Source organism: Pterocles gutturalis, unplaced genomic scaffold (assembly GCF_000699245.1).
Source record: "Pterocles gutturalis isolate BGI_N339 unplaced genomic scaffold, ASM69924v1 scaffold11692, whole genome shotgun sequence".
Taxonomy (NCBI): domain Eukaryota; kingdom Metazoa; phylum Chordata; class Aves; order Pterocliformes; family Pteroclidae; genus Pterocles; species Pterocles gutturalis.
This window is the reverse complement of record NW_010115655.1, coordinates 58,409-73,071: the sequence shown is the minus strand read 5'-3', so window position 1 is coordinate 73,071 and position 14,663 is coordinate 58,409. Positions and strand designations below refer to the sequence as shown.

The following is a 14,663-nucleotide window of genomic DNA, read 5'->3' as shown; positions in this document are numbered from 1 at the left end:
AGGTTGACCTTGGAGGTCAAGTTCATGAAGACCAATTGATGATAACATCTACATATATCCTTTTCTTGTGTTGGTTTTAGCATTTGGAGGAGAAAGGACAACTTTGGGTTGGTCTGGGGGTTTGTGTGTGTGTGTGTGTGTTGCTGTTGTTGACTGACATGTTTTAACTGCTTTACTGCTTTGAACAAGTAAATGTTCTTGACAGCTTGACCTCAGGAAACAGCTTTTGCAATTAATCATTTACTGCACTGATGTATGGAATACAAGTCAATTATAACTCAGTGGCCTGTTTTTAATGCAAATCAATTTAAGCATAATTCGTATTATTTCAAAATACATAAATTACAATGGAACCATTTGTTTCAAATATAAATAGGGCTTTTATGCATATGGAATGTATGTGAGTAGAAAATCAAATACACTTGTTTCAATATAATCAATATAAATTAATATTTCTAACGTATATTGGAAAAATATATTAGATAATTTCAGATGTTTTCATAGACTGTAAAGCATTGCATTGTAATATAAATATTTTTCTTGTTTCAGATAATCCTAAACAAAGTAGCCAGATCCCTGTCTTCATCCGGATTTTAGACATAAATGATCATGCACCAGAATTTGCCAAATACTATGAAACATTTGTTTGTGAAAATGCAAAAGCAGGACAGGTAAACACCTGTGTTACTGAAGAACTTGCAATGATACTCTCATACTGGAAAACTATCATAAAAACTTCAGTGTATTTTAATTTGAACAACTGCAAACCAACCCATCCTCTTTATTCCCTACCTTCTACAGAAACTAATAGTTGATTCAAAAAAGGTTTGAGGAGATAAAAGATGTAGGATTTTACCCCAGTATAATAACATAGCATGTAGTACAAAATCATACTTTAACGTGTTTTTTCATTCCTAATAACAGGAAGTAATTTTCATAACTAGTTATGCACAATGTTACAAAAGTTTTTATACTGTTTCATAATTCCATTTCTTTCTGGATTTTTTTCAAATGTTTAGTTAATGTAGCCACACCTTCAAGTACACAAAGCAGGAAAAGCTTTTACTTTGCTTCAGTAAAGGAGATGTGGATAATAAACTTTTACAAAAATAAAAGCTAATGCAACTGTTTCCATTGTAAGTTAAAACTTCAATTTGGAATTGAGTTTACTTTGATCAAAGGTCATGCATACCCCTTTCTGAACTATCTCAGCAGTTCTGTAGTGACCTAAAAAGACAATAACAATATTTGTAGAGAAAATAGAGTGTGAACTGAGAACAGAAGAAGACCAATGGAACTCAGAGCCAGGACATTACAGAAATCTTTTAATATTACTTCTGCTACAACCAACATCTATTTATGCTAATGCCAGTCAGCCTTTCAGTTTTTAAACCTGTGAAGAAAGATGTATGTTTTCCTGATTTTTAATTCTGAAAATATTTATCAAAGAACTGGATTTAGTAGCAGATTGGGTACCTCGAGACTGTCTTTCAAGCATGAGCCCAAGTCCATGCATGAGCCGCTTCTCTAGACTGATGCATTTTTGAGTGGAAGAAAAAGCTTGAGATCATTATTTTTGCTTGCACAAATCTGAGTAGGTTTACTCTCCTACTTTAGAGGAGAGAGGCCAGGATGGAGCCCTGAACTCAGCTTAGGTCTGACCCTGTGTCTCACTAGTTTTATGCTGACATCACCCAACCAAAGCTGGCTGACTTCATGGAAAGTTATGTGTAAAGAATCAGAATGTAGGATATTTTGTTTGCCTTAGAGCACAGTGACCATACAACACTCAAAGGCTTTACAGGGCTGGGGGATATGAATACACATCAGGAAGTACGCTCATGTTTTACCTCGGTCGCTTCCCAGTGTTGCATTTAACATTAAGCATGGGGGCTGCACTGAAAGGAGCATAGACGGCACCTGATATGAGTCCAGAATTTCAGGTCCTGCAGGGCTCAAGATAGAACAAGAACATGCAACTTAGCCGTTGCAATTCAAATGAAGTTTCATAAATGGTTTAACAGATGAAAAAAAAAAATCCAACAAAAAAAGAAGGTACCAAAAAAGGATGAAAAAGAGGATACAGGGATTGCTGCAGTTTGCATTCAATTCTACTTATTTTTCATTCATTGCACCTAATACTGGAATTTAAGTAAGTGGGTTAAAAAGACAGAGTACACTTTGAGTGAAATCACTTGGCTTTGAAGAGGTATTTGACCATTATTTTAATTCTTTTTCAATAAAGTCTTACTATTTCTGATGGAAATGACATAAATAGAGGAATATGCATATCAAAGGCTGTGATGAGTTAAATTAAAACTATGGAAGGAATTATAGTATCAGAAAAATGAACAAGGAACACCTTTCAAAACAACTGAGGTTTATGATCAGAACATTGTGTCTTAACCAATGACATAAACTGTCACATAAGAATACAGTTCAAGCCTTATATAATGAGCAAAAAATCCATAAACTTCTGGTTACTGTGCCCTCATAGTTTTGTATTACGATTTATAAGCTGTTTCTCCAGGTGGAACACATTCAAATAATTCTAGCCATTAATTTCAAACAGCTAGCATATGACCTAAATTCTGTCTGTGCAACAAAACCTCTGCACAAGATGAAATTGAAACAAATAAATCTTAAAAGTCTCAGGATAACGTCTGATAGCAAAGTGAGTCACGTACTTTAATTGCATAAAACAAAGAAAGGTTCCAAAGCTTACAAATGAAGATTTAGTTGAAATTAATCATGTGTAATTTTATCAACCAGCAAATGCAGGTTTTGTCATATATTTGAACCCACTTCAAACCAGGCATACTGTTTGTCACTTTCCTTAACCCAATTTCCACCTAGTCTAGCATACTTCATGAAATATCCATTAATGTATAAAATTTCATTTCCCTTTCTGGTAAATTCTGTGTTTTACTAACAAGAGAGATGACAGAGACTCATCAGACAGGCATACTGTTGTTCAGACCTCCCTTCCACCTAGAGTACCAATGTAATTATTTTTCCTAATTGGAAAAATCAACAAAAATACTAGAAAGACAGTGTGCATCAAGTGTAGCTGCAGAAGAATGGGAGATCCAGACCGCTCCTCTATTTGTTAACAATTGGGCTCCACAAGACAGGCACCAGGGTCCACATCTGGACATTTACATATAGTTGACTTAATATTTCAAAAAACAAATTACCTTCAGTACCTGAGACAACTTTTATTTTGGTGCCCAAAAATAGCAATGGATACAGACACACACACTTGAATATTTTGACCAAGGATGCTAGGTTCCAGATAGCCTCTAGTGCTCATGTTTAGCAGTCCTCCTACAATACAATAAAGATATAGAATCATGTTGTGTTCATTTAGTACTACCCCACCTTATTTTAGATCATCTAAAGCAGCTGTCTTACTAGAACCATTATTGCTTTTTGACACATCACAGCAGTGGTTCTACATCTGGTGCCTGCAGCAGGAGAGCCAGACTGAGAAGTTAAATATATTTAGTTAATTTTTTTTTTTAATCAGGCCCAGCTATTGATCATACTGCTCTCTAAATCTCAGTTGCATCAGGAAGTAGTCAGAATTATAAAATATTGCTCCTTGCTGCCAAGTGACATTACTCATTCTCAACATCAGCAGATATTAGAGGCTGCATTCATTGTGTTTTTCAGATAGCCTTAGGAGGGCCAGAGGAAAGAAAATCTTACAGACTCTCTCCTCCTCCCCTGCCACTCTATTATCTTCAAACAACAATGATATGACTGGGAAGAAACATTATCACTAGAGGTGCATAACTAACTATGTTCATTAGGCTGGAACAGATTTGTCATCATGTGAATCCTGTTCCACCGGCTAATACACAGGCTAAAGAAAAGTATGATGCAGCCTTCCTCTCAACACAATTTAGAGATCCCTAATCCTTTTGATGGTGTGCTAGAGCCCCAGGGACTGTTGTGGGGAAGGCTCTGGTACGAGATCTCTCATGCCCTTGTCACGGGAATTAATTGGGTCTTTTTAGGTGGATTAGAGGATGAGTCCTCTCCATGGAAACTAGGAAGACTTGCTTGAAAAGGAGACTGATTTAACTGACCAATTTGCTAGTAACAATTTAGCTAATTTCAATACCCACCAATAATAATATTTAAGAAAATAACCTGGGTTGCTATTTTTTGCACTGATGTTATATTATTTCCTGCCATTCAGGGACTCTCAGACATTATAACAGAGAAAGGGTTTGTTTCCTCTTTCAGAAAGCTGGCAGATTTTTCTTTTCATTTGTCTCCATACCCTCCCCCCTCTTTTTCAGATGGAGCAGACAGAGATCATATTTTTCATGTGGTCATTGTTAATTATCAGTCACGAGTGGTTTAAGCATTGTAGCTGCCTTCTCTAGGTATAGACACCTATTGGCTTGACTTAGTGAGAGACCCGTGCTAACAGTCTGTCTCTCTTTTGAAATAAGAAGTGCAGTTCAAGGGAGAATTTTCCAACTTCTGATAAGCATTCAGTCCTGCTTTAAAACTGCCAACACATTTATGGAACAGAGCCAACACTTGAAAACGAAACTGTTTTGCATTACCAGACATGAAACTTTGTTAAGTGTCAGGCATTTTAGAATATTTCTTAAGACATAAAGCATCAAGACCAAAGGTATATTCAAGCTTACACACATGAAGGCTGCTTTCTGCAGCTAGCACCATATGGGTGTATGGGCTACAATTGTGCCTGAACATGTGTGATCACTCAAGCCTCAAAATGACAAGATGGGCATCCATGGACAGCTGGACTGATACTGAAACACTTCTATGTGGGGACACTTGACCTAAATTATTTTTTCACTCCTAGAGAAATGTAGCCACTTCAAAATCTTCTACAAAATCTTCATCCCACCTGCTTACACTGTGCTGTGTTAATCATACATTCAAGATTACCTAGTGATTGGCCCTACCAGATAGTACTGGCAGGAAAGGAAATAGAAAGAAAGGACAGGACAAACACAAAGTTACTCTTCCACCATTTCCTCAGAGCACCTGCACACTACTATGTTCTGATGACTGTCAAAAGTGCAGTCTCTCTCACAATATGTTTTTTCATAGCTTGTTGCAAACAAAGTGGTGAGATCTTTCCATTCCTTGTCAAATATTTGCAGCACAAAACAACTTTAACAAATTTCAAGAATGACAAAGCCAGTGCTCCAGGATCCAGGATTTGTTCTGTTCTCTCCTATATCACTTGTGAAAAAAGTGTCAGACAAAAACAAACGTCAAAATGTCCCAAACATTCCTTTCTTGAGTGCCTAGTGATATTTTTAAGTAGATAAATTACATTTGAGAAATTTCTCTATTGTATAATATCCAGGTTTAACTGAGAGCGTAATATAACAAGAACAAAAACCCAAATGATTACAGTGGATTGAAGGCCTATTCCTCTGCCTATCTATAATCTCATACAAGGAACAACAAAATTCAACATCTGTAACATATCTCTAGCTTGGAAGTACAATTTTCATGCTATATGACAATTACATTTTTTTAAAACTTCAGAAAGGCACTGTCCACAACAGCAGATCATCTTTAAATTCCTGTGAAAGTGATATTATTTTTCATTGTCTTATTTATGGTTAATTTTAAAAGGGTTTTTGAAAAAAAAAAAAGGTTTAAAACTATGATAGCAACCACAAATATACTGTTGTTTTGAAAAGAAGCAGACATTCTATTTTTCTGAAATTTTATTTTAATTAGTAGAAATTTTTAACTTGAAAATATATTGCATCTGTCCACCCACAGACCTCATCTTGTTCAGCTTTCTTCAAAAAAGCATTCAAGAATCTGTCTCAAGTATGTTGCTACATTTTTAAAGTGTGTACCTTGGAGCCAATGTGCAACTGGGGTTTATTAGAATGACATGCCAAGCCACTGCAGGCTGAAAAGTCCCTCTAGAAATTGACTAGCTGGCATTGACCTCTATACTGTTGAAGATACAGTACTAGCTTAAGGTTTGCTTTAATGGTTGCTATATATACATATATTTATTATTTTTTAGAGACAGTCCCAAGTCTCCTGCTTGTGCAGCTCTCCATGTCCAAAAATGCAGCCTCAAGAACAGTAAGGGCATGCTCTGAAGTGCACAGGGACCCTTACTATTGCAGAATGCCCCTACCTAGCTTTTACTCACTTTCTGTCTTTAAAACAGTTTGAAGAAAAGTGAAGGCAGTGTCTGGGACGTACCAGATATACATAAGGAATCTGTTACCAGGCAGTTTATTCATCTCTAATCACTTTTTCAGGGATGAGTATGAACAGCAGTAAAACAGCCTGAACTTAAACTACATTCACAGTTTTGACTGTGGTGTAAGTCATGGCCTTAAAAACACAGAATCCGGGAGCAGAAGCGGGGGAAGTTTTATAATTGAACCATTTCCACATTTGAAAAAATTATGACAATAGGAAATAGGTCCAAATCCTTTAACAGAATCTCTGTTTTTTCAGAATCTGATGAAAAAAAATCATCAAGAAATTTTTTCCAGTGAGAATAATTCTGCATGCACAACTCATCTTACATTGTCAAGCTGCTACAACCACTTTGTCCCAAGTGTAAAAAAGAAAACTATGTCAATGCCTCCATTTATATTTTCAGTACCCTCAAAGACAAGTGAGCCCTAAAAACTTGAATTTATCCAATAACATCCACTCAAGATGGGAGTTGACAAAACAAGACTGTTTCTTTAAACACACAGAAATGCACATGCACATGCAACTCTCAGAATAGTGACAATAATGCTGTATTTTCCAAACTGTGCTCATTTGCATAGGAAACTATGGAAGAAAAAAAAATGAATGTTTTTTATCTAAGCCTGATATCCCTGAAACATACTTGAGTAGAAGTCATTTTCTTGAAATAACTCTTCCCTCATAAATCTTACAGTGTCAGAGATTTTTCACTCCTGGTGAAGAGTGATCATAACACAATGTCCATATCTGCTTCAAAACCAAAAAATAAATTTCTAACATGGAATACAAAATGTACACAGAAAAGTACTATTTTTTTTCATATAACTGATATGTAAAAATAGCCACATCACTTTCATTTCTGCAGTGATTACCATGAACATAATTCCATTTTATTTACAGCTGTATAACTGAAAAAAACCCCTTAATTAGATAACATTTCTCATTTCTTTTCACCTATTCATCATTTGGAAAAATTCACCTGCAATCATCCTTTCTCATTGTTCTTTTATTGTCTCATCTTCCCTGGTGGAAGAACAGCTGGTTCTCAATTTATGCAGCCACTAGTTAGCGCAGGTAATAAGTTTTGGGTTGTTTTTTTTCTTCTTCTTCAGCTTTACCCTCAACAATAAGTTTTCAATGTAATTAGGTTCCTCTATGCCTGGCACAATTGTCCTCCTCCATATGATTTGCACATGAAGGGAATCAAATCCAGATCCTACAAACATCCATCTAATTACATCTCAGAAGCCCTAAAATACTCATTGGCAATTTCTGTTAGCTATTATATCAGGATATTTTCTCCTTGAGTTTTTCAGCGAATAATTGTGCAAATATTATCACTTATTCTAATTCTCTCCTCTCTGATACTTTTACACTTTTTCTGTCTTTTCAAACTTGTAAAAATGTGAGAGGAAAATTTTCTCATTTCCATTTCGTATTTTAGTCCTATCAAAGGGATTTGTTTTGGTAGCAATAATACATTTTTGCAGTAAACAATGAAAAACTAAAATCAAGCACCATCCTGGTCTTGCTCTCTGTATTGCCACTGTCAGAGGCAGATAACAGCAAAGCAAAAAGCAATGGGATACTGGAAAAATGCTGCCATAATCAGAGACTCAGCAACATTCTGAAGAAGCTACTTTGCCATAAACAGGTATTTGGCTAATCCTGGGAAACATCTAAAACTTAAAAAAAAAAAAAAAGTCTAAAGAGCAATGATAATGAAATGCTTTAAAACTTAAGAGACCTTAATATGCAGTTATTATTCTAATCACATGTAGAAAAACTCTTGTACAAGTCTGATGTTCATAAATTACATTTCAAGATTTCAAGTTCCTCAATATACCTCAAATTTAAAAGAGAATGATAAAAAAAAAAAAATCTTGTGGTTGTTTTAGAAGGATCTGCTAGGAAGTGAATGAGCTAAACTCAGACTTTCTCTACTGTGGGGTTTTTTTTTAATAACAACCTAACATTATTAGCTGTAATAAAAGTATCTCAAAACTACCTAGAAAAAAATAGGCCAAATACTCATTGTGCAGTACAGCACTAGCAGCAGCAGGTTTCTGAATGATACAGTAAGAAAAACACTTTTGTATTTTTGGTAGCCCCACAATTGTGTTTGTCTAATAAAGTGTTACATCCTGAGAGATGCTAAATACCCTCCAAAATTTAACTGTATCCTCAAGATCCCCTCAAGCTGATGTTCAGAGAAAGTACACAAGAAAAAGTCATTCCTTACTCGATTGCTGCAAATCTTAAAAATCATATCAGTGTTGCTTGTCAATTACTGTATTTCTTGAAGAAGTCATGCTGTACTTTCCCTGGAAATATAAAAAAACAAGCCACGAAGGAAGTCTTTGATAACAAGTGTCTTTGATGTCTGTGGGATTTCAGGACAACCTACACACTGGAAATACTTAAAAACCTCAAGACAGGCAAGTCTGAATGCTGAGCTCTTTCTGCCTTTAAGTTTAGGTATCATAGGAACTCGCCTGTACTGAGTTTCAGCATCCTCAGTTGCAGATTACTCCTGTTCTCATGCCACCAAGCTTTGTAATTTTGTGACTGAACTCAAACACACCCTTGCAAGCCAAGGTGGAGCATCGGTCACTCTCCGGTGTGATAGCCACCAGGGAGTGTAAAGGGCCTAGCAGTCATTCATGTGGCTCACTGGAGTTGCTATGACCCATGGAACCTGGCACAGTGTTAAGTATTGCAAGTCATTTCACAAACCACAGCTATTCCCAGGTAGCTTTTCCCTCCTCAGTTCTGCAGCTGTTTTCCTTAGCCTCTATCAGTCTAGCAGCACATAGACAGAAAAAGAGTCAAATTGCTAGTGTATATGTGTGTCTACATATACGTGAGTATATATATTTGCCTGGGCAATCCAGAGGTAGTGCTGAAGCCTCTCTTTTTTTAGTCCACTCTCCTCAGACCCTACGCTGCCACTGCTATCACTCCTTCCCAGCTGGTCTTGAGTGGCCTTGTTAGGGTAGCCATAAAGCTCCACAGCCAGACGTTTCAGTTTAGGAGGGAGTAAAGCATCTCTTTTTATTACCTCAGGAGAAATGAGCACCCTGCCAGTGCAGTACTCAAATTTATCGCCAAGAGCAGATGAGGTGAACTGGGAATTAGACCCACTTAACAACTGGCTTACACACTACTCTGTCTCATTGCTACGTGAGGCCACAGGAGTTTTATGGCTTATTCAGAAGGGCAATTGTTTCTGTATCACTGCAAGCTTCTGAGTACAAATCAAAGCACATGGCTGTCTTGCAGTGAAGACTGGCCCCTTTTTCATCCTCCCTTATGTGTTTGAACAATAAAACAACTATTTGCTTACTGTAACCTCTCCTGCGTTTATAAGGGGAACATTTGACTCTGGACATCAGTTTGTGTCTTCAGATACAGATTCATTGGATTCTTACTGCACATGAAAAGCAGGGACCTTATTTTAAATGCAAGATTTCTAAAATACCATGAAATGCTGTTTTCTTTATAGCTGATACAGACAGTGAGTGCAGTTGACAAGGATGAGCCTCCTCGAGGACATAAATTTTTCTTTGAGTTGGTGCCAGAATTCGCTGTTCATCCAAACTTCTCCATTGTAGACAACAAAGGTAACTGCTGACCAGCACCATCCCCTCCCCTAACCCCATACCACATAAAACTTCACACAGCAACATTTATTTATTCTGCTTTTCCATTTTTTTATGACTAGAAAAAATGGATACAGCCGTAGTAAGATGAGTACCTATCTCCTGCCAATCATAATATTTGACAATGACTACCCGATCCAGAGCAGTACGGGCACGCTGACCATTCGCGTGTGTGCCTGCGACAGCCGGGGGAACATGCAGTCCTGCAGCGCTGAAGCCTTGCTCCTCCCTGCTGGCCTCAGCACAGGGGCGCTGGTTGCCATTCTCCTCTGCATCATTATCCTGCTAGGCAAGTAGCCGCGATGAGATGTTTAATTGACTTGGTAAAAATTTGGGCACTTCTAGACCTCTGATATTCTTCAACCCCTTATTGACATGGCCCTACCGAACAGTATCTCATACCTGATGTGGGTTTGTTATTTTTTGGTTTGTTGGCTGTTTGTCTTTTTTTAACAGCTGTTTTCTAAGATGGAAGAGGGGGAGAGAGGGAGCTACTATGGGCTGTTTGTTGTCACTACTATCCAGCAGAATGTATGAAAAGAATGAGACTAGCAATGTTATTCAGATTAAATAAATTCTAAAATCTAGGGTCAGTTTTAGATACTATGTCATAAACAGATCTTCATTTATTTCTAGGACTTTAAAATCATGCTCCTGAAGCTGAGTGATAAGTTTCTCAGTGATGAAAAGATTATCAATTATACTAATTCCTGATTTTTACACTGAGGAAATACTTATCTCAAAAGCATAGAAAAGAAATGTTCAGTAGCTTGCAACTGATAGTGAGAGCAGCTGATAAATAAAGTGTGAGCACTGAAGTTAGATGGGTAGTTGGAGAGCAGAAGCATTTGAAAGATGAGGTAATATATGAAGAAACTAGAATAAATGCTGGCTCATAATCTGACAGTAAGAACATAAAAACTGCAACTTGCCTGTTTTGCTTACCAGAGAAGTGCCTCCTTAAAAGTGCCATCATCTCTATTTTCCAGTCAAACTCTGGGGAAAACCTTTTTTCCTTTCCACCTGTCCTAGCAAACACAGCTTGCTAGGTGGGCAGCGACAAGCTTATAGGTGTCAGTTTATATAATTCTAAGGAGATAACTTGATAACTTTTTTTTTTCAGTTTTTAGACTGGATTCAAGCTACCTCCAATAAATACTTGGAGGATCACAGAGGTTGTTAGGAGAGGGGCAATATGTAGGAACTACTCCTGTACTCTTGGGCAGAGGTAAGGGAGGGTACTCGAGGTCTGACAAACTGATTGTCCATACTGCTTAAGTTCAAGCATCGCCGCTGGCCTGGTTGCAGCATGAGCCAGCTCAGATTCTCCAGGACGCTGCCCAGGAATAGTCTGAGCAGCAGAATTTGCAGGGCACCACTTCCAGCAGACAATTATGTTTCAAACTCTGCCAAATCTCTCTCTCCACCTTACATAGTTCACCATATCAACAGGCTCTGCATCTTCAGAGCCACATTTCAGGCCCTAACATAGAGCATGAAATGTATGCCATGAAACACATACCCTTACTCGCTCACTATAGAAACATCCCTCTGATTGGCTGCAGTGCTTTAGTACAGAAACATTGAACTAAAAACAAAAATCAAAGTGTGCCTTAGGACCACAGAGACGGCACATGAGACTCAGAACAGGCTCAGGGACCAGTGCAGTGCAAAACAGGCATGACCACTTTGTGTCTCTCAGCCCCAGGGTCAGGGACCCTACTCTACTTAGGGCTACAGACATTAGCTGAAGCCAGAGTAGCATAAGGCTGAAGAGCATCGAAACAGAATTGCAAGTCAAAAGCTGGTGTTGTTCTTGGCACTTTATTTAGTTGTTCAACAAGATGTGGTGTGGTAGTGTAGTGTCATGCCCAAAATAGGAGAGACATGTTGAGTACCCAGCTGTGAAAGACACTTCTTCATCACAACCTTTGAGTGATCTGCCCTAATTTGTATATGAATTTCTTAAACTTACTTAAGTGGGCTATTACTTGTCTAGCATTAGGAAGACTTGAAAAGAATGGGTCCTGTACAGATACAAAATGGCAAACAAAACAGAACAGCCTTTATGTTCACAGCATTGTACCATGGCATGTGGAAGATCTTGGTTCCCCTCTCCCTACCTGAAGCATGTCCAATCTTCTCTCTTATTCAAGAATACTCAGGTCATCCAGAGTAAAAACTTTGCTCCTAAGACTCAACAAAAGTGGTCAGTGCTGCTGTAAAGCATGGTTTGGCAACTGCTCTCATGCCTCATTGACAGATGATCTCTCTGGCCTCTCCTGTTTACACCAGCTTCTGGAGCTAGAGTCAGATTTTTAAATGCATTTAAGCATTGAGTTCTCACTAAAATCAACATAATTTAAACACCAGGATGTGTTCACAAATCTTAACTCCAGTTTTTCGTCTCCCTCTGCAGAGGTTCGTTTTTGTGTCTAACTACCTCTCCAAAAGGAAGAGTTATTCAACTAGCATTTCTTAAACTAGGAGGACCATGTTTTCAAAAAGAAAACATTTAATAGCAAAGATTGGATTTCAATTCTTGCAGTTGCTGAATGCAAAAATAGTTTTGTCAATAAAATTGATAGCTGAAGGTCTTCAGGTTCTTATTTTCAGAAGGACCTGTAGATCCCATTTTCAAAAGTGAATTAGGCACTTAGGAATACCTAAATCACTGGCTTTCAAGAGCATGAATTACCTTTGCCAAGGAGATTCAACTACATTTGATAAAATCACCCTTAGTGACTGCCAGGAAGTCGGTATTTCACAAAACTAAAATCAAAATTAAACCTTAGTAGGATGATATATTTTAAGACATTGTCTACTTTTCAACTTCAGCTTAATTGTATATCTGTTTCAAACGTATAATATTTTATTCACTGGTCCCATAAGTTTAAAAGAGCATAAGTTTTTGACTGCTATGAAACTAATAATATTTTTTGTTATTAACTTCAACTTGGATACAGCTTTTATCACTATTTTCCTACTAAAAATCCCATCCCAGTCTCAAAACTTTTCCAGTTGAACAGATAATGCAAAATGTTTGCTCATTTATTTAATTTCTAACTACCCATTTCTTCATTTATCTTTTGCTTTCTTTCAGTATTAGTTGTCTTGTTTACTGCTCTCAAGAGACAGAGGAAGAAAGAGCCCTTAATCATCTCAAAGGATGATGTTCGGGACAACATTGTGACCTACAATGATGAAGGAGGTGGGGAAGAAGACACACAGGCTTTTGACATTGGTACACTGAGAAATCCAGAAGCGAGGGAGGAAAGTAAGATGAGAAGAGATGTTATCCCAGAAACTATATTTCAGATAAGACGGACTGCACCTCTTTGGGAAAACATTGATGTCCAAGATTTTATTCATAGAAGGTTAAAGGAAAATGATTTAGACCCAGCTGCCCCTCCTTATGACTCACTAGCGACATACGCCTACGAAGGAAATGATTCCATAGCAAATTCACTCAGCTCTCTGGAATCACTTACCACTGAGGGCAACCAAGACTACGATTACCTCAGTGACTGGGGACCTCGGTTTAAAAAACTAGCAGATATGTATGGTGGAGAGGACAGTGATCGAGACTGAGAAAGTAATCTGTGACCTGGTCAGTGTTAGTGGAATTCATGTCTATGTTAACAGATAAAGTGGCCTACTCTCTCTTACTTGGGAATAAAAAATTTACAAAAAATAGGTGTTGTCTTAGTAAGGGTTTGCTTAATCAATAAGTCAACGTGAATGAATATGAATTATTTCAATTTTAAAAAAATCTGTAATTCACCCTCTCTGCCTAGAAACCTCTGATGAAAGGTTTTCCCTGACAATGAAAAGACAACAAAAGGCTTTTTGTGCCTTTGATAATGAGATGGAAACTTAATTCTTTTTAATTGCTTTGCATTACCTTTCCTACTAGCTGGGACAGTGTGCACCCACGTTGTAACATAATATCAAAAATATACTTTAAAAAAAGATCAATATTACTGCCATATTTATTGAGTTAAAGAATGTCTGTGTGTTGATTCATCCTGATATTTTTATATATGTATATTTATATTTTTGTATTTTTATTAAATAAATTAGTATTTATAAAAACTACTTAATCACGTACTTTGTTAATCACAAGGAACTGTCCAACCTTTATGAACAAAAGAAATTGCGTATTGTGCAATACTTAATTTTTGAATGCATCTTCTTATATTAGATTAGTAGTTGAAATGTACTGTGCAAAAATATGGAGAGAGTGCTCTGTAATGGGAATGCAGTGTAGAAAAAAGAAAAATTATTTTGAAAAAGTGATTATAAATAAATTCAGTCTGACTTGCAATGTGTATAACTATATGGCATAATAACAGTTTCATTGTGAAACTTGCCTTCATGTACCTTCTTATATGAAGAGATGACCGGTGAGAGGCTTTAACAGGTATATGCCTGGGGATTTAAGGAACTATGAAGGTTTATTCTGGCAGATACGGAAACAATTTTATAATATGCATTTAAAAAAATTGGAATAATTAAGCAAACATAAATAATGAAAGGAAGGCTTTTGTATTCTGATCTTATTTTTGAGTTTTGAGGCTATCAGGCAAATCTGATAGCTTCTTTTTAAATCAAAGTGAGACAAGCAACAAAAACAAAGACTTTAGGGAAAACCAAGTGCATATAGCTGTCCGCAATTATCACATTTTAAGGTTTAACATAGATTACTCAGTTATTTTTCAGATATTTTTAGAAAGAAACTTAAGATACACATTGGCCAGGAAGCAT

The 14,663-nt window shown here is 37.0% G+C and overlaps 1 protein-coding gene across 1 annotated transcript in view; it reads left to right on the top strand.

Moving 5' to 3' along the window:
- The window catches only part of CDH9 (cadherin 9, type 2 (T1-cadherin)), a 49,656-nt gene extending 35,752 nt beyond the window's left edge, over positions 1–13,904 (top strand). Inside the window, exons 8-11 of the mRNA XM_010075267.1 lie at positions 550–671; positions 9,740–9,867; positions 9,944–10,185; positions 13,000–13,904. Of these exons, the coding sequence (XP_010073569.1) occupies positions 550–671; positions 9,740–9,867; positions 9,944–10,185; positions 13,000–13,487 (980 nt within the window). The 3' untranslated portion in view covers positions 13,488–13,904. The remainder of the gene's footprint in view (positions 1–549; positions 672–9,739; positions 9,868–9,943; positions 10,186–12,999) is intronic.
- Positions 13,905–14,663: the final 759 nt, after the last annotated feature.